This window comes from Aythya marila, assembly GCF_965140915.1.
Source record: "Aythya marila genome assembly, chromosome: 7".
Taxonomy (NCBI): domain Eukaryota; kingdom Metazoa; phylum Chordata; class Aves; order Anseriformes; family Anatidae; genus Aythya; species Aythya marila.
The window spans coordinates 18362968-18387643 of NC_139048.1; the positions used below are offsets into that span (position 1 = coordinate 18362968).

At 43.7% G+C, this 24676-nt stretch overlaps 1 protein-coding gene across 1 annotated transcript in view; it reads left to right on the forward strand.

Moving 5' to 3' along the window:
• The window catches only part of DRGX (dorsal root ganglia homeobox), a gene marked incomplete at both ends in the record, with an annotated part of 15384 nt that extends 2184 nt beyond the window's left edge, over positions 1–13200 (forward strand). The window contains 3 exons of the mRNA XM_082765294.1: positions 2404–2576; positions 2781–2893; positions 12938–13200. Of these exons, the coding sequence (XP_082621420.1) occupies positions 2404–2576; positions 2781–2893; positions 12938–13200 (549 nt within the window). The remainder of the gene's footprint in view (positions 1–2403; positions 2577–2780; positions 2894–12937) is intronic.
• Positions 13201–24676: the final 11476 nt, after the last annotated feature.

Below are 24676 nucleotides of genomic sequence, written 5' to 3' on the forward strand. Positions count from 1 at the left end.
GATTAGGTTGATTAATCGGTCATTCATAATTAACTAGTGATAATGTTCTACACTAATTTGTCCGCGTCTCCAAGGTACTAAATTACATCAATGCACATCCATTTCCTTGCTTTTGGAGGGGGGGTGTGTGTGGAGAAAAGAGCTGAGACGTGAGTCTCCAAAGCAACTATGACCACTGTCAAGCAGTGGGGTTAGTCAACTGCAGGGAGCCCAGCTGCTAGCAAGAAATCTGCCGCACCTCCTCAACTTTTCTCCCTTTCGCCAACTTTCCAAACACTTAATTTAGATGGCTAAACGCTTGTAGAACAATTCTTACACCTTTAATATGAGCCAATAAATGACATTGTCCATGATCGCTCCCCCTTCTCCACACCTTCCTTCCTTCTTTACTTCCTTCCCTCCCTCCTTTTTTCTCCCTTTTTTTGACCCAGGTGTGTGTTTGTTTTCCATACTCAGAGGTTAACTTTGTGTAAGTGCTTACAAGCTCTGCTCAGAACAGCAGTCCTGCAGTTGTAAGAGATGGATTCATATAACTCTGCAGGCATCCACCGCTGATTTGCAAGCCATTTTTTGAACACAATTATGTATTCATTTTATTTATGGGGCTTTTCTGCATGCTGTTTCTGTATTTTTTTTTTTTTTATTTAGGTGCTCGGGGTTAAGACTATGCAAAGATCTAATTGTAGGAAATATAATAGCTTGCCTTTTGTTCCCTAGGGTCATGTTAGTATCTCTTAAAACCCAATGGCTGAAGAGAGATAATGGAATTCACCGCAGTAAATTGGGGATTGTAAACAAATTATTTCTCCTATAATCAGATTATGCGATCCTGATTATTAAATCTGAACATGAATCATTGGTCATATGCGGGCAAATTAAACTGATTATTATTTGGAAATGAAAATCTCCTTTTGCCAGTGCATTGTAGGTACTGGCTTAAAAAAAATAATAAAAAATGCCATTTTGGCTATTGGTGCCTAAAGACTGAACTGCAAATTGAGATAAATGGGACAATTATTGAGCATTCAGAAGTGGAAGATCATAACTTCTTCCTGAAAGGTGCAAGGGTGAGATAGGGGTGGTGACAATTAGATTGCTGAGGACTGGTGTTTAGCCTTGTTGTTGGCTATTATGCAAACAGACAATAGATGCAAGCATTTGTTTAGCCTGCTTTCATGCAGGGACATGGGGAAACACAGAGGATGGGAGATATGTTTACATTTATACCCCTTGCTCATTCAAATATGATTAATGTGCTATAAAGCAGAGTCTTAATCGAAGATGATGTTGTCAAACAATAACTAAATAGGGAAATAAACGACTTCATCATGCTCTTTCCTCAGAAGCAGGCGAACTGTCAGTGCAAAGTCATTAAAATATGATAATGAAAAATAGCTCAATTAAATGTTGTTATAGCTGTGACCTTCATTCAATTAAGACGCAAGGAAGTGTCTGCATTTTGCTTTGCATTTAACTGCTCTAAATTTAGAATATAGATAAAATCATTATTCAACGTTTGCTGATACATGCAATTAAAAGGCAGCTAACTAAAATGGAGTTGTAGGAGGAGAATAATAATAATAACAATCTTGCCTATACTTGAAGTCATGTATTAAAATGTGGATTTCTTGACCTCAAGGGAGGCTTGGCTTTTTCCACCTCAAATAAGGTGCTTTCAGAGCATCAGCCCCAAGGTAAATGAAAAAAGTGTTTTGTCTAAAAGTCAGGCAACAAAATCAAGAGCATGAATATTTCTGTTGCATAACAGGGAAAAATAAGGTTTGGAAAGTGGTGTGTATTAAACTGCAGGATGATCTTCCTAAAAGAGTATCTACCTCTTTTTGAGTCACCTAAATGCAGAGTGGACAAATACATCAGAGGAATAACAGCAAGTATCAAGCCTCTCCATGGAATGGGATGGCTGAGATGCCCTAGTATATACTTCTCATTTCTGACCTCTCTGATTCTAGCAAGAGCTCACCTAAAGACTTCCATACAGTTTTGCCAGGGTGCTTAGATAGATATTTAAGTCCTTCCCTAGACAGAAGGATTTTACACATTAAAACGTAGAATTCAGTGAGAATGAAATGTGTGTAAAGGCAAGCACACGTTTAAATATTTTGCTAACTGACACGGTAACATCAGAGTGTTTTTTTTTTTCATTTGTTTTGCTTTTGTTTTTAAATACGCCTTTTGACTGTTTTTAGACACTCCTGGCTTGTTTTCCAGACACAAAAATATTCCGGATAGAAATGTAATATCAGGGCTCAGATACAAAATCAAAGGAAATTCTAGCCAAACTTCAAAATGACTGATCTCACTAGAGTAACAGTTCAGCTGCAGTTGACTTGTTTTGCATATGGCTAAATGTGGTATTCAGCCTGGATTGCTCTCCTGCTCCAGGTGTGGTTCCAAAATCGAAGAGCTAAATGGAGGAAAACAGAGAGGGGGGCTTCCGACCAAGAGGGCTCTAAGGAATCAATGGCTGAGGTGGCACCTCCTGTCAGGAATTTAAATTCCCCTTCTCCAGCAGATCAAACCAGGAATAAAAAAGAGAGTCTGGAGATCCAGCAGAGGTAAGAGTAATGCATGTCATCAACTCTTTGGGGCAAGCATGCATCATATGTATGTACCTACATACAGACTTGACTGATGCTGAGCCTTGACCTAAACGGTATCATTTTCAGGCACAGCCCTGAGCATGTTTGTGTATATGCACATGCGCTGCCTTTGGGGTTAGCTAGTTCTGGTTTTGAAAGTTGTTTTCTCTTCCCCATCAGCCTGAGTCGAGCAGTCGGTCCCACAGGACCTTTCTTCCCCTCCTGCCTGCCAGGGACTCTTCTCAACACGGCCACCTACGCACAAGCTTTATCCCACGTCGCCTCTCTAAAAGGTAAGTCACTTTGTTTAACTTCAGATATAAGCTCAAAGAGCAGCTTGTTCATGCTGAGTGGTATTCTCTCGCTTAAGCCAGCGGAGAAGCCTTTGGGAAATGTTGGATCCTTCTTTCTGTTGTGATGGGCAGTAATTGCACTGACTGATGCTGCAGGTACAGGAGTGAGTCTCCTCTGGTAGATAGTAGTGTGGTTTGTGGTGAAGTTATGTCGTTTTAGTCAGTTACCTTTAGTGAGGTCAGGTTTTGTCTCAATTTGCAAGGCAGGTGGGGTTTTGTCCTTTAGAGTTTTCTTTGCATACGCTTTTTTTAAGAGTCAAATTTATTCTAATAAATTAGTTATACACATCCTTTTGCATTATATATTACCTGGCACCGTTACTGATGCCTCATCCGCTCTTTGCATGCAGTTTCCTTTGCAGTATGGTTCTGCACAACGCTAGACCTTTCTCTTCTTGACCAGCCAGTCCCCTCTGAGATCTCAAACACAGAATGTGTGAGGGGAGAGGGGAGCATACAAAGCAATTCCACATTACCTTGGACCCAGGCATCAGGAAACTTGCATCCAGTGTCCATATCCTTTCAGGTTGCCAAAAAGCAGCAGTATGCATCTTTTAAAAATAAATTACCAGCTGATCCATTAGCTGTTCCTAGTCTAACAATTTCTTAGACTAAGGGTGTAGGCAGGATGAATTCAATTTATAGATTTATAGGATGTAAGGTCTCATAGCTCTGCCAAGCACAAAGTGGCACATATCTTTGCTCTATGCCCCAGTGCAGTGCAATATTTTGTGAGGAAAATATCCTCATTTAGGACCTCCCGCTCTGAAAATTAAAGTCTTCTAAAATCTCTCTCTATGTTCCCTGGCATACCACATGCTCCTTGTGAGTATTTTCAATTAAATCAGTAAAGTCAAGGAATATTTCTGAAGCAAATGCTTGGAACTGCTGAGTTTTGCATTAAGTCCAGTGTCCTGGTCCACGTTTTCCCTTTCTTCACGTCTTTCCAAAAAAAGTGGAAGACACAGCGTAAAGCAAGTGCAAGTTAGGTAGGTGTAGGACCTGTGATATTGAACCAAGAAAGGACCTGAGACCTAGAGCTTAAAGGATGACTGTCCACCTAAACCCTGTAAGCCTGCAGTGGCTGTGAGACTGCACAAAGCCTCTTGATCTCTGCCCTGTGACTGTGAGCTCCTGGGGCAGAGACTTTCAGCTTCTCCCTCTGGACAGGAACAGCCTCTCGGGAATAGATACAGATGGAATTCTGGGGGCGAACAAGTTAGTCACTAAAAATACAGTCCTGGGAAGCTTGAAAGGTGTGGAAGTAGGACTGTGTTTGATGAATAATTTCAGGTGGAAGTAAGGGATGCTTTTTCCCTTACAATTTACAGTTAAGCTTTTTTGAATTTAAATGTGTCAATATTTTGTTCTCACATGTTTCATGTTTTAATTTAGCTAAACTTTAAGAAAAATAATGCCAATAATTTGAAGCTTAGCAAAATGAAGTGAAAATGAACAAATTAAAAATTTGTCATGAGTATTTTTTAAGTTTTATTTATTCGGAAGACTTCCATATTTATTTTTTTGAGATCGTACTGCTTTGCCACTAAATTGAGAAATTGATAATTTGCTTCTTTCTGCATGATAGCAGTTTTACAGCTAAGGTGCGGAAAAACCCTATTCCTGATTCTCAAGCAGAGATGATCATTAGATAGTTGCCCAGACTAAGGGACAGTCTCCCTGAAAAACTGGTCCCAGATGAAAATACAGATTTTTTATAATTTGACTAGAGATGGACAGTTATCAGGTGCGTGTATATTCTCTTGATGAATGTTCTCAGCAACACCTGCAGTTTCTTGCTGAGATGCCTGGTTTACATTTCCTGTGTGAAACTAGAAATCTCTGGATATGTGCAAGGAAATGGGGATATTGGTGTGTATTGTGATTTTAAGAAATCCAGTTACAGAGTTGCATATCTGTGTATCCACCTACCATGAGCTTTGTGGAGATGCATATGCCTGTCGGCATGTTGTTACGCTTGCACAGACCTGGTGGATTGAGCTGCTCTTTTCTTCTGCAGCTACGTCTCAGTAATGTCAAAGTTTGGCTTTAGTGTTAAGAGGGAAGAATTTTGCTGTTGTTCTGTAAGGTGGCAAGTTTGATCTATACAAGCAGGGAATAACTGTGGTATTTTTCTTGTGGTATTTATGTGTGGAATACGGTCTCCTCTTTCCTTGGTTTATCTCTCTCTAAGTTCCCCTTTCCCTGTTTCTCCAAGATCAATTCACCTGGACTGGGACAGGGGCTGTACACAGCAGACCTGTGCTTCCATCTCCTTAGTTGACAGTGACAAACAGGACTATTTCTAAAGTGCTGCACAGACCAAAAGGGGGACAGGCATGATTCACATACCATTTGCTTTCGTATGGAAACACCAAGTGAATGATGGTCCATCTAAACTATGCATTTGAGAGCACAGCCAAGCTCGCACATAGGTCTGAAGGAATAGATAATGGTTGTGGGAAGGAAGGAAAGAAAGGTCAGGGAGAGACTTAGTGTTCACAGAGCCTTTATATGGCCTCCTTTGTCTCACTCAGTTCAGTTAGATTCTTCCTTCTCATTCCCCCCTTTAAGGTAGGGGCAGATATGTACAACTTCAGGTCTATCGAAGAAAAACTAACCTTACATTTAGGCAGACATTACTTGTTGTCCTTATGTATCTTAATGAAGTCTCCTAAGCATCTCCCTTGAGAATCTGTTCTCATTTTGCAACTGAAATGCTGACAGAGCTCTGCCACAGTGAATCTGAGAGTGTAGGACTTTAAACAACACAAAATCCTATCAAACTCAACACAGGATATAACATTCCAAGCTGTTGGGTTTTTGGATTGCTTAAAATTCAACAAGTGGTAAGATTTTTTCAAGATTTTTCACATTTTATTGAGGAGTTAAGTGACCAAGAGCTCTTCCTGGCATCTCTCTTGTACTGACCACGGTTTGAAACTACCAGGAATTCTTTGTGCTTTTGAAAGCCAAATAATTCCTCCGGAATCAAAGCACCGTTTCACTATCAGTGAATGCATGACCCTGCTTTCTTCTATGCAAATTTCAAATGAAATGCTGACAAAGAGGTCCTCTATGTGAAGCCTGTAAATAAATACATATTCTCTCCATTGGGAGAACAATCCTGGCCAGTAAAGGGAATTGCATTCTCCAGTAAGACTGTGAAGGCTGTCTGCAAACAAAAGGCACTCTCAGCACATCATATACCACTGGGAAGTTTAGGTTGTTTTCTTTTGAGGAGACAAGATGTGCTTTGTTGGGCTTGTGAGCCAACATTTTGTTGGTGTCAGTGAGTAATATTTGACTGATGCTTTAGAAGGAGACAATTAAAATCAATACAGTGCATAACAAGTGATGATAGTGATGTAACTAATTAACAATTATTTTATGCTCTCAGGAACAGTTTTCATTCTGCCACCTGAGAATTCTCTGTCTTCAGTAAAGAAACTAATACCTCTCTTTCTCTTTCTCTGACTTTGATTGCTTGGCTTCAGCCCCAGATTTCCAAGGCTGCATAAAGTGTCTAGGGCACATGCTATCTGGATCTAATTCATAATCTAAGGATATGATAAGCACAGTTTCCCAAATGAAGTCAGTCTAGTAAAGACAAGAAATCTCAGGACAGCCTAGCAGAGGGCAACAAGTTTGCTTTTCTGCAACCCTTCAGCAGGCAGTGCTTATCTGAGTCCCATGGGCATCAATTGTAGGTAACTGCTGGATATTGCTGGAGCATGAGACTGGGTCTGCTCTGGTGACTGAGCGTAAAACTGTTCTCCCTATGTAATATGTCCCATGAACCCTGCTATCTCTAAAATTGAGATTTTTTTTTTTCTTCAAACAGCTGGTATTACCACCATAAGATGTTCTGTAAAGAAAGCAGGTCATCAATACAATAGAGATCAGAACAGTAACTCAGGGCGTAGACTGTTTCAGAAAAGGGTATATCACCATTGGGCAGTTTTTACCTGTTCCTGTTCAAGATTCTCTATTCGATAATACAACAGACCTCTTTCTTCCCTTAGGTGTCCTCTTCCTTTCTGAGGCCTCATCAGAGGCTGCTCTCAGTTGCAAGAGTCACTTAACTACCATATTACCTCAATATATATAATATTTTTCAGGAAATGCAATTTCTCACTTGAAAAATTAGCACAAGATCGTAATTTTGGTGGGATACCTGGCTTCTTACTTCAAGGTTTTATTTCTTCACCACTAGCCATAGTCAGGAAGAAGTTTGGCTTACACAGAAGAAATTTCTGTTGTTCATTACTGTTTGAAATTGTCCTAATTTGACAACTATGCTACTTCATTGTGGTGACTTTGACATTTCCATGATCTTCCAAGATGAATCACTTACTGTAAACCATGCATCTGCAGTCCATTTAGTAGATTTAATTGCAGACCTCAAATATGAAGGGAAAATACTTGTTTTATTTATGGGCTATATAACAATAGAGTCATCAGGAGAAGCTAGTGTTCTGTGCAGAGAGAGACCTCAAAGTACCTTCTTAATGGATGACAGCATGAATGCAATTCATTAATGTAGAAGATGTTATTAATGGGTGTAAACAAGAATCTCCGTTTTTTAGCGGAAGTGTTCTACCATTCTGGTGGCTGAGGCCAAAAATGTATCTGTTTCATTCCACTGAAATTTCCCCAGACCCTGTGATTCAAAGTGCAGTGTATGAGAAGAGAAATAATTACACTTGCCAGGGAATTACTTTCATAATTCACCCACAGCTCTGCTCTGTGCAAGTTACAGCTCCGTTGGTTTTCACGGCACCTCCACACCACTCGCTGCTAGAAAAGCAGGACTGCATTATGCCCATCAAAGTGGATATTCCAGGGCACCATTGATTAGGCTCTTTTCTGGTTTGTTGCTGCTGTGGTTGCTGTTGTTCGTATTAGGGAGGCTTAATTGCAGTATCCAGGGCAAAAACAAACAAACAAGAAAAGACAACTAGAGCTGTCCATCCATTACATTTGAATTCCTATTACGGAAAGATGAAGAGAATTTGCCCAAGACCTTTGGGTTAGAGAAAGACTGAGAAAGAAGTGTTCAAGGACCTGACTTACCCTCCAACTGGTGTTTACTGAACTGAAGCACCAAAGCTCTGCAGGTCCTTTGTTTTCTTTGTCATTCGGTAGTACTTGATTAAGGACTTCCTGACTTTTCTCAGCATGTAACCTTGGTAAATTCATGTAAGATAGCAAGTATAGCAAGCATGTTCTGTTTGGACAATGCATTTTCCCTAGTTTACCTGCCTTTGTGACTTTAGGGAATATAAAATTTATTAGTTCACTGCACATACTCAGACCTTGGGCAAGTTGCTTTGATTCCTTTACCACAAGTCCTCAACTCTGGCACTGCTCTACTTCACAGGTAGATTCTTTTTGGTCTTTACCACAAATGATAGAGAATACGTGGATAGTGGGAGCATCTGAGAATCATCTGAAGAAGATGGGTGCTGAGCTGTTCATCTGGTCCAAATCCTGATTAGATGAGCAGACCTTAACTTAGCAGGGCTTCCCATTGACCTCTTTTAGAGTGACACATAAGCAGCATTTAGGGTCAGATCATGTGTTTGGGAAAGGCTGTTGATATGGATGGAAAGAATGGTAAATGGTTGCAGAGCTAAGGGTATTCAAAGAACTGGTTCTGTTCTTCCAACACTTACGGACTTTACTGCCACTATTCCTGTCCAAACAGGCAAGGTTCTGGCTTCTGATTTTTTTTTTTTTTAATTTTTATTTTTTTGGAACTGTACTGATGACACAAATAAAGGATGATGGAATCCACCATTTCCAGTGTCAAGTTATTCATACAAAAAGGCTCCAGCTAGAGCTAGCTCCTTGTTTGCATTGGGCACATAGAGTTCACAAGCCAAGGAGATATGAAACTATGACATTTGGACCCTGCTGTCAGCTCTGCAGTGCTCTTCCAGCCTCTGGGCAGCACAGGATGCCTTCCACACTTATCTAGCTTAAGCACTAAGAGGAACCATCTAGCACAACTTTAGCAGCCTTAGGGCTACTCTAAATTACACTGGGAGCATCTGCTGCCTCCCCATTTCAGTATTTAAGCTCATGCCTCTCTTGTTCTTCTGAACCTCTTGATTCAGAGCTCAAAAGGTTTGGATAAAGCCACCTTTGTTTTTCCTGCTTGTGCCTCAGGCTTTAATAGACACAATGTTGGCATCATATATGAGGAGCAAGAGGGAGATCCCGCTGGAATCAGCCCTCCCTGGTAAATGGCACTGTGAACTCAAGTTTTTTGTTGACCTTCCAACCCTTGTGAAAATGACTTCAGAGTTTCTGGGGAATTAGAGCTCAAGCAAACCATTGTAACTACAGAAAGCTTTATTTAAATCAAGCATAACATTTCCACTGCAAAGAAAACAGCATACAATGGCAGGTGAGGATTTTTAAATCCAAATTTTTCTTCACTTCCCTCCATGTTTAGCTTGCTGTTCATCTGTTCACATCAAATGCTGATATGCACAACTACTGCAAGAGGCAAGGAACTGAGGTTTTGTGTTTTGGAAAGACCATCTATTAAATCCTTTAAACTGTTGAGTTGAAATAGAAAATAGATATTTTAAATACCCCTACTCTAAGCTGAAACTGAACCTTGGAACTGCACAAAAGGGTCCACAACCAAAATTGTAGATCAAATATCATTACAATTGAAATGTGATGTTGGCAGAGACAAGACAGAACTAATTTAATTTTTCCTGTCAGTCTCTGTAGTAGATCAATTAAACTGCCAAGTGGATCAAATATTTCAGACTGTATTTATTACATTAAGTATTTATGTTCAGGCTGAGCATTTAAAGTATGATCTCATATAGGAATACGAGGAGGTTCAGATCAATTCAGCAGAATTTGCTCTAAGTTAATGGAAATCTAATTGTGTATTTTAATTTTGTGTACAATAGGCAGTAAGTTCCTGAAAGAAAGAAAACGGTTCCTTGTCTGTACTGTAGCAATCTGATCCAAATCCCATTAAAGAGATATCAGGCTGTGAGACGTTAGCAGAAGCTGGATCAGGCTCTAAGGCTAAAGGTCTAACCCTCACTGATCCTGATATGAGTTAGGTGCCTAAACTTTTCTGAGGGTACTAAGCAAGTAGGAACAATTCCTTCCTTCCCCACTGTGAGGTCAGGGCTACTGCAATAAGATATAAAAAAACCCACTGATGTCTGCTACATGTGGATGCATCTTTCCTGGGTCACATCCCTGTCCATCGTGGGCTGAGTGATGGGCAGATGGAGACCTTGGGCTGCTGATTCTCATGTTGTTTGTCCTGGCTTTTGTGTCAGAAAAGTCCAATAGATTTCATTGGATTTACTGCCTGCAGACATGGGCAATTGCAAAGTAGTTTCAACCCTCCTTTTGCATTCACAGGAAACAAGACTAAATCCTAGTCTTCTGTACTCTAGCAGGACCCTGGAGCAAATGACGCTAGTTACGCTATATTTTTTCAGGTGGGAGCTGTTGTTTGCCATTGTTCAGTGAAAATGCAAGGAATGGTTTATGGGTGAATTAATGCTAGAGATATCCTGGTTTCCACCACAGGTAACGCTGCACCCTCAGGCTGCAGATCCACAGGGTACTATCAGGTCTAATTATTAAGCAAAGAGCTTAGATTGGTACTGAAGACTGTTAAATATTTTATCCATCTCTAACGATGGAATGAAAATTATTCTTGGGGCCTGGAGTTGATTTCTGCTCTTTAGAAAAGGGGAAGACTCTTCTCCACCTCTCCCCACTGCCTGCTTAGCACGCAATATTCTCATTTCTGATGGAGCCTCACTCAGTTTGTATAAGAGAGCAGCAGTGCAAAGACAGCTGATGCACAGAGAGGCCTCTGTGTCCCCCAGTACAGAACCTGACCTTATGGTAGTGGGGCTTAATAGCAGTGAAAAAGATGGATTTTCTGCAACTGAAAGGCCTGCGAACTGCAGGGACTCTGAAATGCCAGTCCTCCATTCTTCCCTCTTGTTAAAACAGTGGCTATCCAGCATCCCTGAAGTGGCTGCATTTCAACAGGGCAAAAATGACTTAATGAGCATGGTTGTTGGTGGCAAAAACTATACATTGTGTTACTCAGTGGATTTTGTTATACGTCCTCCCTGTTGTCATGCCATAAAATTCAAGACTGAGCTTCTTAGTGCTAAAAGCAAAAAATGGAGAATATCAGTCAAGTAGTAAAATTTGCTTGTGTGATTCATTCGTATGCCTAAACCTGTGGAAATGTTCTGCTGATCAGATGCTCTACCAGGGGAGTATTACAAGAGTAACTATATAACTTTTTGTATAACTTTTCAGTTATATTAATAACTTTTCTCTTCCTTGTAGAATCTTTTTTTTTTTTTAAAAAAAAAAAAAAAACACACACACACAAGGAGTATTTTCTCCTGAACCATACCTGCAGACTTTTGATTTCTGACAATTGCTGTTGAGAAGTCTTGCCAACATCCTAAAAACAAACAACTCTCAGCCTTCATCCCTAGCAAATGGGTGCTGACCCATTGCTATCAAGAGCAGAAGTGTAAGAGAAAGACTACCTGCTCCCTGCAGGCTATTAGAACCATCACTTAGTCATGAGCCATTTAACTCAAATATTAACTGCAGAAATTAAAGGAAGTCCTTGGCTTGGAAAGATCAGAGGAAGACATTGTGTCAGGTTGTGTGCGGCCGCGCTGTTGCCTGCTGGGGGGTTGCATATCAGCTTCTGCCAGGGGCATAGAAGAGGATGTAGACTTTATGTGATCGCTGAGACCCCTGGGGAGAATGGTTTCCCCCAACATTTCTCACCAGAGAGCAAATCAAAATGGTAGCTCAGCCACGCTGCCCTGCCTCTAGTCCCCACTCTGACACATTCTGCTCTGTTCAACAGATGCATCTAAGCAAGGCACTAGGGTGGCTTTTTGGATGGACTGCATGCCCTGCCTAGGGCTCACCCTGGACTACCAGGAGTCTCAGCATTATCACAGATGAGCCAGAGTGGTTCAGCTCAGGCAGGTAGCTGGTGGAAGGAGAACTGCCCCTGGCAGTGGGGTGCCTGTGATCCTTTTGGCTTAAAAAGGCCCATTTCACACTCTCTCCAGTGCTTTATTGCCTGCTTGAGACAGCCTGTGTATCTTAGATGCCAGGTTGGAGGTGGTCCAGCCCATCCTTCCTGATGGGACACTAAGCCATCTCAGCAGCAGCAGCTTTAGGAGGCCTTGGTTCACTTTTGGAGGCCCTCCTCTTCGAGGCATTATCCCTAAGCAGCACAGAGTTTGGCTGGTGAATATAGAACAGACTGATGCAGGTAGATGTGATGCCAGTAGCTGGCAGGGCCTCACCAAGAAAAAAGCTGTCTCATCTTACAGTGAGATAGGAGAAAGCCATTAGTTCCTGTGTAATAACCGGGATAGTTTCACATTTTTCTCTGCAGTAATCTTTTAGGTGTAGATAAGTGGTGGAAGCCCCATACTCACCCAAGGAATGCTGCTACCCAGATCAATCAGACTTGTGGAGCTGGATGGCAGGAGATACCTCCAGCATGGGGCTAATCGTGCTGCAGAGCAGCAGCTTGGGGTGAGAACTGGGGACAAGTTTAACCTTCCTTGTGGGGAGATCTCATGTGATACAAGTTTCACTGCTCACTTCTGAGTCTGCTTGCTCTCACTTGCTCTATTTGTCACCCTGGATGTCTCACAACGTAGGATCCTTCTCAGTAGGCCTCAGTAGAGCAGGATTTGGCATCTACATACCCACCTAAGGCCAAATGGAGATGGGACTTTTGCCATTTGAGACCCCAACCCCATCTCTGTCCTCTCTAGGTTGACCATTGAGGGAAAGGCACCACACAGTGTGACTCCAGCAGGTATGGGTCACCCCGTCTAGGTCAGAGAACCACCCCCACGAGGACTCCCTGCCGGTGGGACCATCTCTCCCCCAGCAATGACACTGCCTTGTCTCCTTCCTCCCCAGGGAGCCCGCTGTGCTCGTGCTGCGTTCCGGACCCTATGGGCCTCTCCTTCCTGCCCACCTATGGCTGCCAAAGCAACCGCACTGCCAGCGTGGCCGCGCTGCGCATGAAGGCCCGGGAGCACTCGGAGGCCGTGCTGCAGTCTGCCAACCTCCTGCCCGCTGCTGGCAGCCCCGCACCTTCTGCCAAACCCAGCCCGGAGGGCAGCCAGGACAAGCAGCCCTCTCCAGCCAAGGAGCACATGGAAGGGGAGAAGAGCGTATGAGGCTGGACCGGCACCGGCCCTGCGGCTTGAGGCAAGGAACCCACCGCCCGGGCTTTGCCACCAGGGGAACTGCAGTGTGGCCGTGACACAGCGGGACATCACAGGGCCAACAGGGAGGGACCTGGCAAGTCTGAGTGGCCTCTCTGGCTGCCTTTCATGCACCTCTGCTTCTCTTGTGCCACTGTAGGTTCGTTCTCCCGATTTATCGGCACTATCTGTGTTTGGAAATACTCTTGAAACTGTTTTTAGCTCCTCTTCCACATCCCAGGAATGCTGAAATGCCTGGGACCCTGGTTTCCTCCTGCACATCTCATCTCGCTCCCCAGGGCTGTGTATCTCAGCAGCATGGCAAACCCCAGACCTTTCTGGGGCTGTATCCCATGGGGGCTTGGAGCCATCTTCACCTGGTTCTGACCTTCCCAAAATCAAGCATTACCCTTTTAGGGAGCAGAGCTGCTCCTCAGGGGGCCACCACCACCAGTAGCCCACCATGCTGCATGAAATGGGGGCTGGCAGCAGGGCAGCGCTGCCAGATACAGGTTCTGGGGCAGCAGAGGCCTCCAGGCACCATTTAGCCCCACCCTACACAGATGAATGAATGTGCAGGTATTCAACAGCCTGGCCTGATGTTTTCTGACATCTTTTGACTTCAACCAAATCTATCCCAGGCAAGCCAGGTGTAAGAGAAGAAAAAAAAGAACAAAACTCTTCATAATTTTTCCTTTTCCCTTCCTTTCCCTGAAAGTCAAACTTTCCACGGAGTAGATTACTGGGAAATTGCAGAGATCAGCTTACCCATGAATAAAATCCTTGCACTTGTCTCTATGTGAACATTAGTCTTGCCATTCCCTGGGTTAGACTTAAAAGACACACAACTCCAGAGCAGCGCTCAGAGCTTCAAATGGTAATGCTGGCATTTTAATGGAGAGTGCAGTTATGTCTAGATCTGCACAAAGCTGGGGGTATTTTAGTGTCATTCTCTTGGAAAGAAAGACCTGAAAGCAAAATCATCCTGCATTGCAATACTGCAAATATGTCCTTGCATGTTGTGTTTTTAATAAAGAGGAAATAAAGCTTGGAAGGATATTCCTTTTTGCCATCCAAATTCAGACTCTTTCATTCACTGAAGTCTGGTTGGAATAACTCTAGATATGCATAAGTCTTAATTATTATACAGTGGACACAGTGCAAAGGAGAAATTGATGCCTCAGGAAATACTATTTCATCTCTGACCCAAAACTTCCCAAAGCAAAGTCGAGTAAGATCAGATGCTCCAGGGCAGGTGTTGTAATCTGGGGTGCCCCACATTTATTTCATGGGTAATGCAGATACAGATTTAAGCTTGGTGATACGGACTTGCTTTTCTCAGTTGCCTTTTGCAGATTCCTTAGAATTGTCCACAGATGTCCCTGGAGAAAAGAATGAAACCTTGATCAAGTAATGTGGAAGCCAGTGAAAAGATTCCTGTCAGCTCCGAAGGTCTTCTGAGCAGGTCCTTTGTGAGAACAGTGCTCAGGTCTGTCCTGCTTCTAACAAGAATCCATTACAGACCAAGGAGAGGTGGTGTTTATCCCAGCGGTTGATTTTGGCACAGATCCTCTCCTAGCAGAGCCTGTAGGTTCCCATTTAGCATTTCAGGTCTTTTTGCCACTCCCCATCCAGGGCTGACCCCACAGGTTGTGCCAAGGACCTCCTGCAATCCATGGTGCACACCCTTTTGTGCTGGGTTGCGCTCAGCTTCTCACAGAGTCTGAGCTTGATGATGTGCTTGGAAAGACAGCCCTAAGCAAGGTTGGCAGCAAAAATTTTGCCCCCCATCCAAGTAATCTCAGCCCACAAATGTCACAGAACCTGGGACTTCTCCAGGGCTCACAGGAGCCTCTGGTGGTGCACACCTACCTTTCTCCAGGAAGGGCATGGTGTCACATCCCATTCAAAGGGTGGAAGCTCTGGTCTTCAAGGGATGGCTTGACAGCACCAAGTACCTTCATTGTGCTGGGAGTGAAGGGTGCCAGGCATCCCCCCAGGGTGGGATTCATTTCCTCTGGACACGAGCCATCAGGGAGGGCAGCACTGCATCTGTCCTCAGGCCCAAGTACAACAAAAACACGGAGAGGGCCCACATCCATCAAATGGAGTCAATTTGCTTTACATGTGTCACACTGTGTGCTTTTTTTTTCTGGCAATCCTGAATTGTCCTAATCGCAGAAGTGAACATGCAGCAATCTGTGTTCGTTTGGTGTGTTCTAGCTTCAGGAGCTGCACTGCTGAACTGTAAATGGGAGACTGTTTCCCTGACTGCAAATTATGGCTTAGTTTGAACGACAGCAACAACCTTTTTCTTCCACCAAAATAAATAGATTGCTATGCGCTTTGTTGCAGGGGGCAGTTGGAGAAGAGAGAATGACTGGTTTCTTAGTGATTGTCCCAGTCATAATTTGTTTTTGAGATTTCCATGGCCCCCAAAAAAAGATTAGAAAAAATAATTCCACTCCAAAGAGGCAGGCCCAACTTCATTTCAACATAATTACCTTGCATTCAGTTGAACTTCAGCCCTTCTGTACACTAACTCTTCAATCTAATTGTTTGATTAAACTCGTATTTCCTCCAGAAAGGTACATAAATAAGTGAATTGTTGAGCAAATTAAGAATACTTAACAGCATTGCATCTGAAAAGTAGTTACGCTGATTAAATTTTCTGTCCTTGAGGATTTTCAGGAAATTACTTTTGATCGTCAATAACACAATTAAGTAAACTACACGCACATTAGCATGAATAATTGATAAGAAATTATGTATTACCACGAAGCACTGATTTAATAATTCATGATGCGACACTCTAGTGACTGTGCAAAACTGGATAACATCGACAAGTCTGCCTGATGTTGCTGGAAATGCTGCAATTACAAACAAGTCCATAGTTTCGTTGTACAATAAAGAAAAGTATCTGATGCATGCTGTAGTTTCTGTTTGTTTAATACATGAATAAATTTAGAAAGAACACCCTGAAAAGTTCCTGTCCTGTTTTCATTCAGATCAATCCCTCTGTCCAGTTGTCTCTGATGACTGTCCAGTTCTGCTTAGACCACAGGGATGTTGCAGAGTAATGTTGCAGATGTTGCCCCAGCTGCAGCCTGAGTGTCTCACAATCTGCAAAATAAAGGGGCTCCAAGTTTTGCAGAGCTTCCTTGTACGAGCAAAGCTGCTGTAGCCTCTCCAGAAGCTGGAGCTCAAAGCCTGTTGGACTCTTCGGTCTGTACTGTATCTGTGATTACAATTGTTCAGTATGATTTTGTGGGTTCCACAAAAGTCAGCCACAAGTGAAGCACTCGGATTTGTACATTTTGAGACTGCACGACACCCTGTTAAACCCTAGACCAATTCACCAACAGGTCTTTTAGCTTCTCTGGTTGCAGAGCAGGGGCACAAGAGCAAGAGTAAAACTCAAGAGATGTGTCTCAGTCATGCCCTATTCTTGCCACCAGGCCCTGCTCCGTTCCAGACACAGTGCACAGGGTGAATGAAACACCTGCCCTCTTCCTGTGCTGTCATATATCAGGGCTGTGCCACTTAAACCACTCCTGTAATGGCCATCTCGGTAACTCTGATTAAGCCTGGCATTTAAAAGTTTATAACTCAGCTATAAAAAGCCACTCAGGCTGAACCCCAGCGTGCGAGGCCCTAGCCCAGGGGGATGATTTACATGCAGACTATTCCGACACCAGCCTGCGTGACACTTTTTCAGTTCTGTGATGGAAAAATGGAAGCCCAAGGTATGAGGGACAGATGTAAGACAAAGATTTTTTCGTAATGTCTCACTGCATTCATCACTAGATCCCATGCAGTAATTCTCAGCATTTCCAGACAGGCATAAGCCAGGTGCAACGTGAACAGCCTCTGTGCAAGTGTCACTTGTGTGATTTTGGCAAAGCATCTCCAGTCCTAGGCTCTTTCTTTCCTCAAGCAGTTGCAGACACCCACGGAGATCAGACTTCCTCTCATCTCTTCCCTACATGGGCCAGCTCCCAGCTCTGCTGCCTCTGCTCCACAGTTCCAACTCTGCCCCACACACAGCTTGCAGAGCCTGTTCCCTGCAGCACATTGCTCTGGGTTTGTTAATGGGGCTGGTGCAACCCGCTGGGCCTTGGGGCCTTCTCTACGAGGCTGCATGCCATCCTTGCAGCCCTCCATGTGTTTTCTGCCTTGTACATCTGTCTAGGCCTCCTTATGCCAACCCACATTACAGCAGGAAACGGGAAGCAGCGAATGCACCTTTGCTCAGTTATGCCGTAGGCTAGTGCTTCCCATGCTGCATGCTGGATAGTAATGAGATTGTTAGGCTAATTGGCTCTTTATTAAGAGTATTATTTACAATGATGCTGAAGGCCATGTGCACGCAGAAAAAGATCTTGGTATACTATCAAACTCTTCCCTCTTGCCATCAGTGCCATCTCCTCTGTGCTCCCTCCAGGCTGCCACCCCTGGCAAGCTGGGGATGGCTTTCTCCCCACCTCCTGGGGGGCTGCCCTGTCCTACTTCAGGGCCAAGGACAAAAGTCTGTATCTGCAGGCAGTTAGTGCTTGCTTAAGCGAGAGCTGCATTCACTAGGGCTGTGTTTGTCACTCCTCTCCCCTGGAAGGCTGAAATGAGGCTTTCCTACAGCTCTAAAAACCAACATGGGGATCTGAAGACATGAGAGCCAATGCTGAATGCTGTCAAGCCCTCCTGTGCAGTCAGGGCAGCTACTCTCCCAAACTTCAGAGAGCAAATAAAAGCCTCAGATCATGTCTCCTCCTCCACCAGCACGCTCCCTGCCTCCCTGCAGCAGAAACCAGCCGGGGCAGTGCGGGAGGAAGTCATTTGCTGCTGGGCGGACCACGAGGGAGCAGAGGATGGAGATGAAATGCTTGTGGTGTGCTTCTGTGGCACATTCTGCCTCTAAAGGAGCTGCCACTCGATAAAGATCCTGTTGCGCCTGATTGTCCGTGCGGTGGGAGCAGCGTGTGAACCAGGGGAAGTGAGAAGCCTTGAATTTATACCCGAGCTTTGAGTACATAATTCAGATCTCTCTGCTGAAGACTCTGACACCCCTACCATAAATAAAAGAGCAGCCTCTTCAGTAAACAATGCTTTATTCTTTCCAGTTAAAAACTTCCTTTTCACTGCAGTGAAATATTGACTTCAGGGAACTGTGTTACCGCAAAATACCATCTTTTCCTGATACCAACCAATGAAATTTTTACATAGATCTGGCCTGTGAGAATGAAAATCCCTTTGGCATATAGAAAATCTAGTCTTATTTGAGAGTGATGTGTCAACAATATTTTAATAATCCAACCACAATGTCCTTACTGCTTGCCCTGAGCTCTCTGCCATGAGACAAGTAGGTGCTGGTCTGCTATCTCAGACGTCTGAGCATCATTTTTTGGAACCGTGACAGGTCTCCTTTGGTAAACAAGTAACAGCTAAAACTCACCAGAATCTAAAATATTGGCCTGCACAACTCTATCAGTATTTAACCCTGATGGTTTCTTCTGCAGCCACTGCTTTTGCAATACTGCTGTAACATATATAATATGAAACAGAGAAGGAAAAAAAAATACTGCCACCTGAGTCATTTTAGCCCAGAAGAGTTCTCTCACATGCAGAGCAACAAAATGAAGCTCTTTTCTGCAAGCTGAATCACTTCCAGCCCTAATTCCCCCCCAGCTCTGTTCTGATGGGGCTGAAAGCTGGGGCCTGGGCAAATACAGCTCATTAGCTGTCAAGGTCTATTCTGGTATACAGGTTCATGTGTACTCTGGGCCGTGCCCTTCAGCTCAGGTTGGGACCATGGTTTCAAGATCTCTGCTGGTGTGGTCAGCAAGTGCATCCTGAGAGCAGCCCTAGGAAGGCCATCGGAAGGCAGCCCTGACACAGCCAGCCTGAGACACTGGTCCTTGGAAGCCAGGAGTAAACTTGTTTCTGATTGCATTGTGTTTGCTTTGTCAGGTGAACTGGTTTACCTTTTGGTTCTTCTGCTTCAGAATTTTTGTTTATTAAACTCCAGCATTCGGTATTGGCCCCAGAGACTAACACTTGCTATAGTGGCAAATTTATTAGGCCTCCCCTAGCTATTGAATCAGCTGAGGTTTTTTATTATATACACACAGCTTCTTTACACCCGCATGGTACATGAGCCGATGTGTTAAATAAGATCCAAGGGCCATTAAATGAAGAAGCCCATCTCTGCAAAGAAGACTCCCCAGGAACCTGAGCTGTGCCTGTTATATCACAGCTGGCTCACCCTTGCTCCGTCGTGCTGGCTGAAGCCATCAGGCTTTGGCAGATGCTTGAGAACTGAGATGCAAGATGCTGATGTGATCACCAGTCTTTGGCACAGCAAGGGATAGGAGTGTCCCTGGGAGTTGTTCATTTTTATTAGAAATTTTTCTGTAGCACTGTGCAAGAAATAGGCTGCTGGCAGGGAAGGAAGACCTACAGGAGAATGAGGCCGATCCTCTCTCCTCCGAATCATTTCTTCTGTTTACAGCTAAACCTAACTGGGACTGAGTCAGGAGTTCTCCAGGTAGGATTTCACAGTCACAGTCCAACAGGGGTCAGAAAGGAAAGTTTTAAAATCCCACTCAGGAAGCCGAACACCTGAGGACTCCCCCTGTGGGGTTGAACCCAGGAGTCATCCAAATCCACATTGCAGCTTGTTGCTCAGACTAACCAGCAGCAGCCAGGCATTCATCTGTGTGTATGTGTGGGGGCAAGGTGTTAGCAAACCTCAGCCTCATCCCTTTTTGATGGGCTTTCCCTCTAGAGGGCTCAGGACTCGCTTTTAGAGGAGTGCACAGTGTTTGTCCCTGCCCTGCTCTGAGCCTGTGCAACACAGCTCACGGCCTGTGGCCAGGCTGAAAGGGAGGGAAGGAGGATCAGTTCTTACTCAGCATGTAAATAATTTTTTTCCAGTACAGACCAGCCAATGAGGATATCTCTTGCTAAGAGGTCTCCTCTAATAACTGCCTCCATTCTGTGGGAGCCTTGCTGTCCCCTCAGTGAGGGCTCACAAACCACCCCTGTGTCACTCTGCTGCCCCATGCCACGCTGCCTTGGCTGCATTGCAGTGTCACGAGAGAAGAGGAGCAGTACATCTGAAGATACAGGTGACGCTGGTTGTCCCACAGAAATGGATCACAAGATTTGTGGAGAAATTATTTTTTGAGGTAGTGGTAGTTGGATTCGATAAGTTTTGTTAAAATGTCTTAGGTCTGCTGCTCTGCACAAATGTCAAGTGTCTAGAGAGATGCTGAGGCTGGGAAGCTTCTTGTTTATGGGAAACTCTGGAAACCTTCCAATTTCTATCCAGCTCAGATCAAATCAAGCTTTTTGAAAAATAATCCAGTGAGTTAAGAGCTATGGTTTTGCACCATCTGTATGAATCAGCTAGATACAAATAAAAATGACTTCAGTGACACCAGTTCTCCTCTGTTCTACAATACATCATTTGCCACACACTGTGAAAGCAGGAAAGGGATGAGCAAACAAGAGTCATCATTATTAATTAGATTTTAGAATCTCATTAATGAGCCAGGAAAGAGGAGCCAAGGTCTTGGAGACACCTTGCTCCTACCCCCACCTCGTGGGAAGGCAACATCGTGGTCTTGGTTCCATAGTCTTTGTGTCTGGAACATGTACATGCCCAGACGAAATAGCTCCTGCACATCAGGGTGGATGTATCTGGGCACCGCTCAACAAGGCTCATGAGAAACCTGCTACAGAGGAGTTGCATTGGTCAGATTTTTATTTTATTTTTATTTAATTTTTTATTTATTTTTATTTTTATTTTTATTTTTACTTTTATTTTTATTTTTATTAATAACAACACCTGCTAAGAACACAGCTCTTATGTCCCTGTCTCCTTCCTCCCCTGCTTGTCTGTGACCATCTCTTTCCTAGCTCAGCTCCTAGCATTTCTGTCAATGGGAGGGGGGAGAGCTGGGGTAGAGAATTAAGAGTGAGTGAGGGCTTAATTTTATTAGGGCTGGATTTAATATCATCAGTAATAAAAAGCACACACCAGGTTCCATGTTGCTCTATCTATGATGTCACAGGCTTCCTCCGGCTCAGCCCTATCGGGGTACATGGCCTTGGCCTACAAGGCTGTTCCAGCACCACCCGTAGCATGAATGCAGGCACACATACAAAGCCTTTGTTTTACCCCTTGGGTTACACTTATTTAGAGGGTGGGCTTCCTGCCATGGTACAAAGCCGATGAAGCCCTGCTGCCTGAAGGCGTGCTTCAAGCGCAGTGTAAATGCACGATTGCCCTTACATCAGCGCCACTCTCACAGCACAGATGTGGCCAGAAGCTTTTCAAAGACCAGGCTGTTGTTTGGGCTTTTCAGATGAGAAGCTTAAAAATTGACAAGTCTAAACCACGTGGTTAGTGTCCTGCTGAGTACGATCAGATAACCTCACTTACTATACTCCAGGGATGCAGATATTGCACACCATTAAACATGTCTTGGATGCCCAGAAGGATATAAAACCACAACCGAGTTCCTCTACCACTTGAAAACACGGTTAGTTAGCAGCAGGAATAGCCCCCCAGCATTAATAACAAGATGTCCTCACAGAGCTGGTCTCACGCAGCTGTACCCAGAGACAGGGACGGTCCAGCACAAGAGGGAGCTTCGCAGGGGCTCAGCACTGGCAGCCGGCGCTGGGAGCCTTGTCTGGGCCTGGGTCAGGTGCTGTTTCCCCCTCACATGGACATTTTGGTGACAGCTCTTCCTCACGTCAAACTGGACCACAAAATTAATGAAGCCAAGACAATTTTCAGTCCAGAAAACCACAAAATAACAAATCATTTTGTATTATTGGAAATATTTTAAGAGACTTGAATGCTTTTCCTCTAGTTTCATTTTTTTTTTTTTTTTTTAAATGCATAATTCTTAATGAATGCTTTCTTTAAAATTTTATTTCAAGCCAAAAGAAAGGTTCAGGACTGTTTGCTTACACATATATGTAAGCAAGTAGAAAATGAGTCAAGAAATTTCTCAGCTCAGAAGAGAGCAGCGGACAAACCCAAATGTGGGCAGGAGGCCGAGGTTTGCGGCCCACAGGGCAGGTATCAAGGCAGCAGTACAAGGTACATGTAGCTGTGTAGTTAAGCAGGGAAGTTTGCTGCTCTTAGGAAACTGTTGGGACCGGCATGCTGTGCCAGTAGGTTCCAGGGCCAGCACTTTAGCTGGTATTTGATCTTGCTTGGTTTATGTGAGGGCTCAAGTGGCTGCTGATTTGAGAGGTTTGCCTGTCAGCTGAACTGGCGCTGGGGCCGGTCATGCTGCAGGGTTGGAGTGCTGGGGCTGAGCTCACTGCCAGGAGAGGTGTTTGTGTCTCAGGCTGGCGAGGCAGTGGCTTCATGGAGGGGAAGGGCAGTCGCTTGTTCCTCCAACACACCAGACAGAAGGATGGGGGCATCCCAGGTACACCCTCCCCCCCCCCCCCCACCCCCCATTCCTGGATGAGAATATGGAAAGAGATAAATATTATTCCTCCCTGGACAGGGGAACGTGCCCAGGGTACATGGGAAGCCCCAGGGAAAGTGGAGCTCCCTTGGGACAGACCCTGCAAGTAACAGGACACGCAGATCAGCAGGTGGGAGAAGGAAAGGACAGTTCAAGGCCACTGTTTAGATCATGTCCAGACATTTCATTATAACATAAATACTATATCTATAACTATATATAGACATGTAGACATACATAGATACATCTATATATAAGCCTACATCCATGTATCAAAGTATTCTCAACAATAAGATTGTCTTATCTTATAATGCAATATGATACTCTCCTATAATTTCTTTCCAACTTTTCCCTGTTGGAGAAGCCATAGCCAGCTTTGACACCAAATAATTCTGAAATGTTTCCATCCACATTCCTTGGGAAGGGATGCAGTCCCAGGAGACCTGATCCAGGCAGTGCTTGCCAGAAGAAACTGATTCTGCTACTGGACTTTCAGCAATCTTGGTGCAGTCACAGAATGAGTCTCCCTTGGCCCAGATTCATTCCATATCCTCTGCAGCTTATCAGTGCTTGGAATAGAAGGAAGGATCGCTGCTTATTTGGGAGTCTGACCGTGCCATCTGTGGTCTGCCAATGTAAGAAAGATCCTGAACAAGGCCGCTCAGGTTTGCCTGAAACACTCTGTGTCATTGATGACTACACCTGCTGTTAACTAGCATAGCAAAAAAAGCAGGGTGCCCTTTTTTGGTGCTTTGAATGCTGTCATCCCCTGTGCCAATTTTAAGAAATTGGAGAGGCAGTTGAGAGACGATGAGGCTCTGACTGAATGCCAGTGGGTGGGAGTGGGTACACACTGGGAATTCCAGAAAAAGGGAGTCTAAGTGAGCATAAGGAAGAGTTTGGGCTGTATAGGGCAAGACTGACTTTGACGAGCCCTGGCTTTTGAGTGTATCCCAGGTTTGAACATTTTTGGCTTTTTGCCAGAGTTCAACTTCTTTCTGTTGCCAGAAAGATTTCAAAGATTTTCAACCCTGCATCTCAGAGCATATTCCTCTTTTCTTTTCAAAGTACTTCAGATCTCAATATATTCGTCTTTGCTAGTGGACTTTGACATGAGAAGGTGCTGAATTTTTAGCATGGCAAGCTGCTTCCCCAAAGACTTGAGTTAAATCTGCTTTAATAAAAACACAGAGCTTTAAGCAATTGGGACATAAATGATTTCTCTTCTGCACTATTGAAATGCTGCTTTCTAAGTATGTTGAGTAGCATATTAGAAACAAGTCTCTAATTGCCCATAGAGTACCGAAGACCTGACTACCTAATGCAAAAAATCAACATCATGAAAACTTTGAGAATATCAAAAAGAAGCAGGGGAAGACCACAGGTCATTTTCATCCATTCCCTACCCATTTAAACCCCATAATTACATTATTATATTTAATACCAGGGGACAATGGTGAATATAAGATCATCATAAGACCAGAATAATCAGCCTAAAGACAAAATAAATTAATCATTGACCTCTGTTGTCATAATGGGCATTTCACAAAAATAAATAAATAAATAAATAAAATTAAAGTTCAATTTACTCAAGTGTTCCATGTTCTTTCTGTCTCCTGTAAGGCTCTGAAACAGCGTTTCCTTAATAAAAATGACTGATGATGCACATCAGTTTCTCCAAATTACACATTTGTGTGCATTCACTAGAGCCCATGTAGCCCATCTCATACAATATCACCAGCTTCTGATGCAGCTTTGAGTGAGACTGAAGATCAAACTTACAGGTCTTTATTTTCTCAGGAAGGAAACAAATTATACCCCCAAATACAGATATGCAAATCTGTCAAAATATTTCTGGTAAATCATAGTAATCTTTTCTGTTTATGCTCTGTTATAATCAAATTACAGTAACATTTTCGTGGTCAGTGAGGACTGCTTGGCTTGTCATGGTTCAAGGC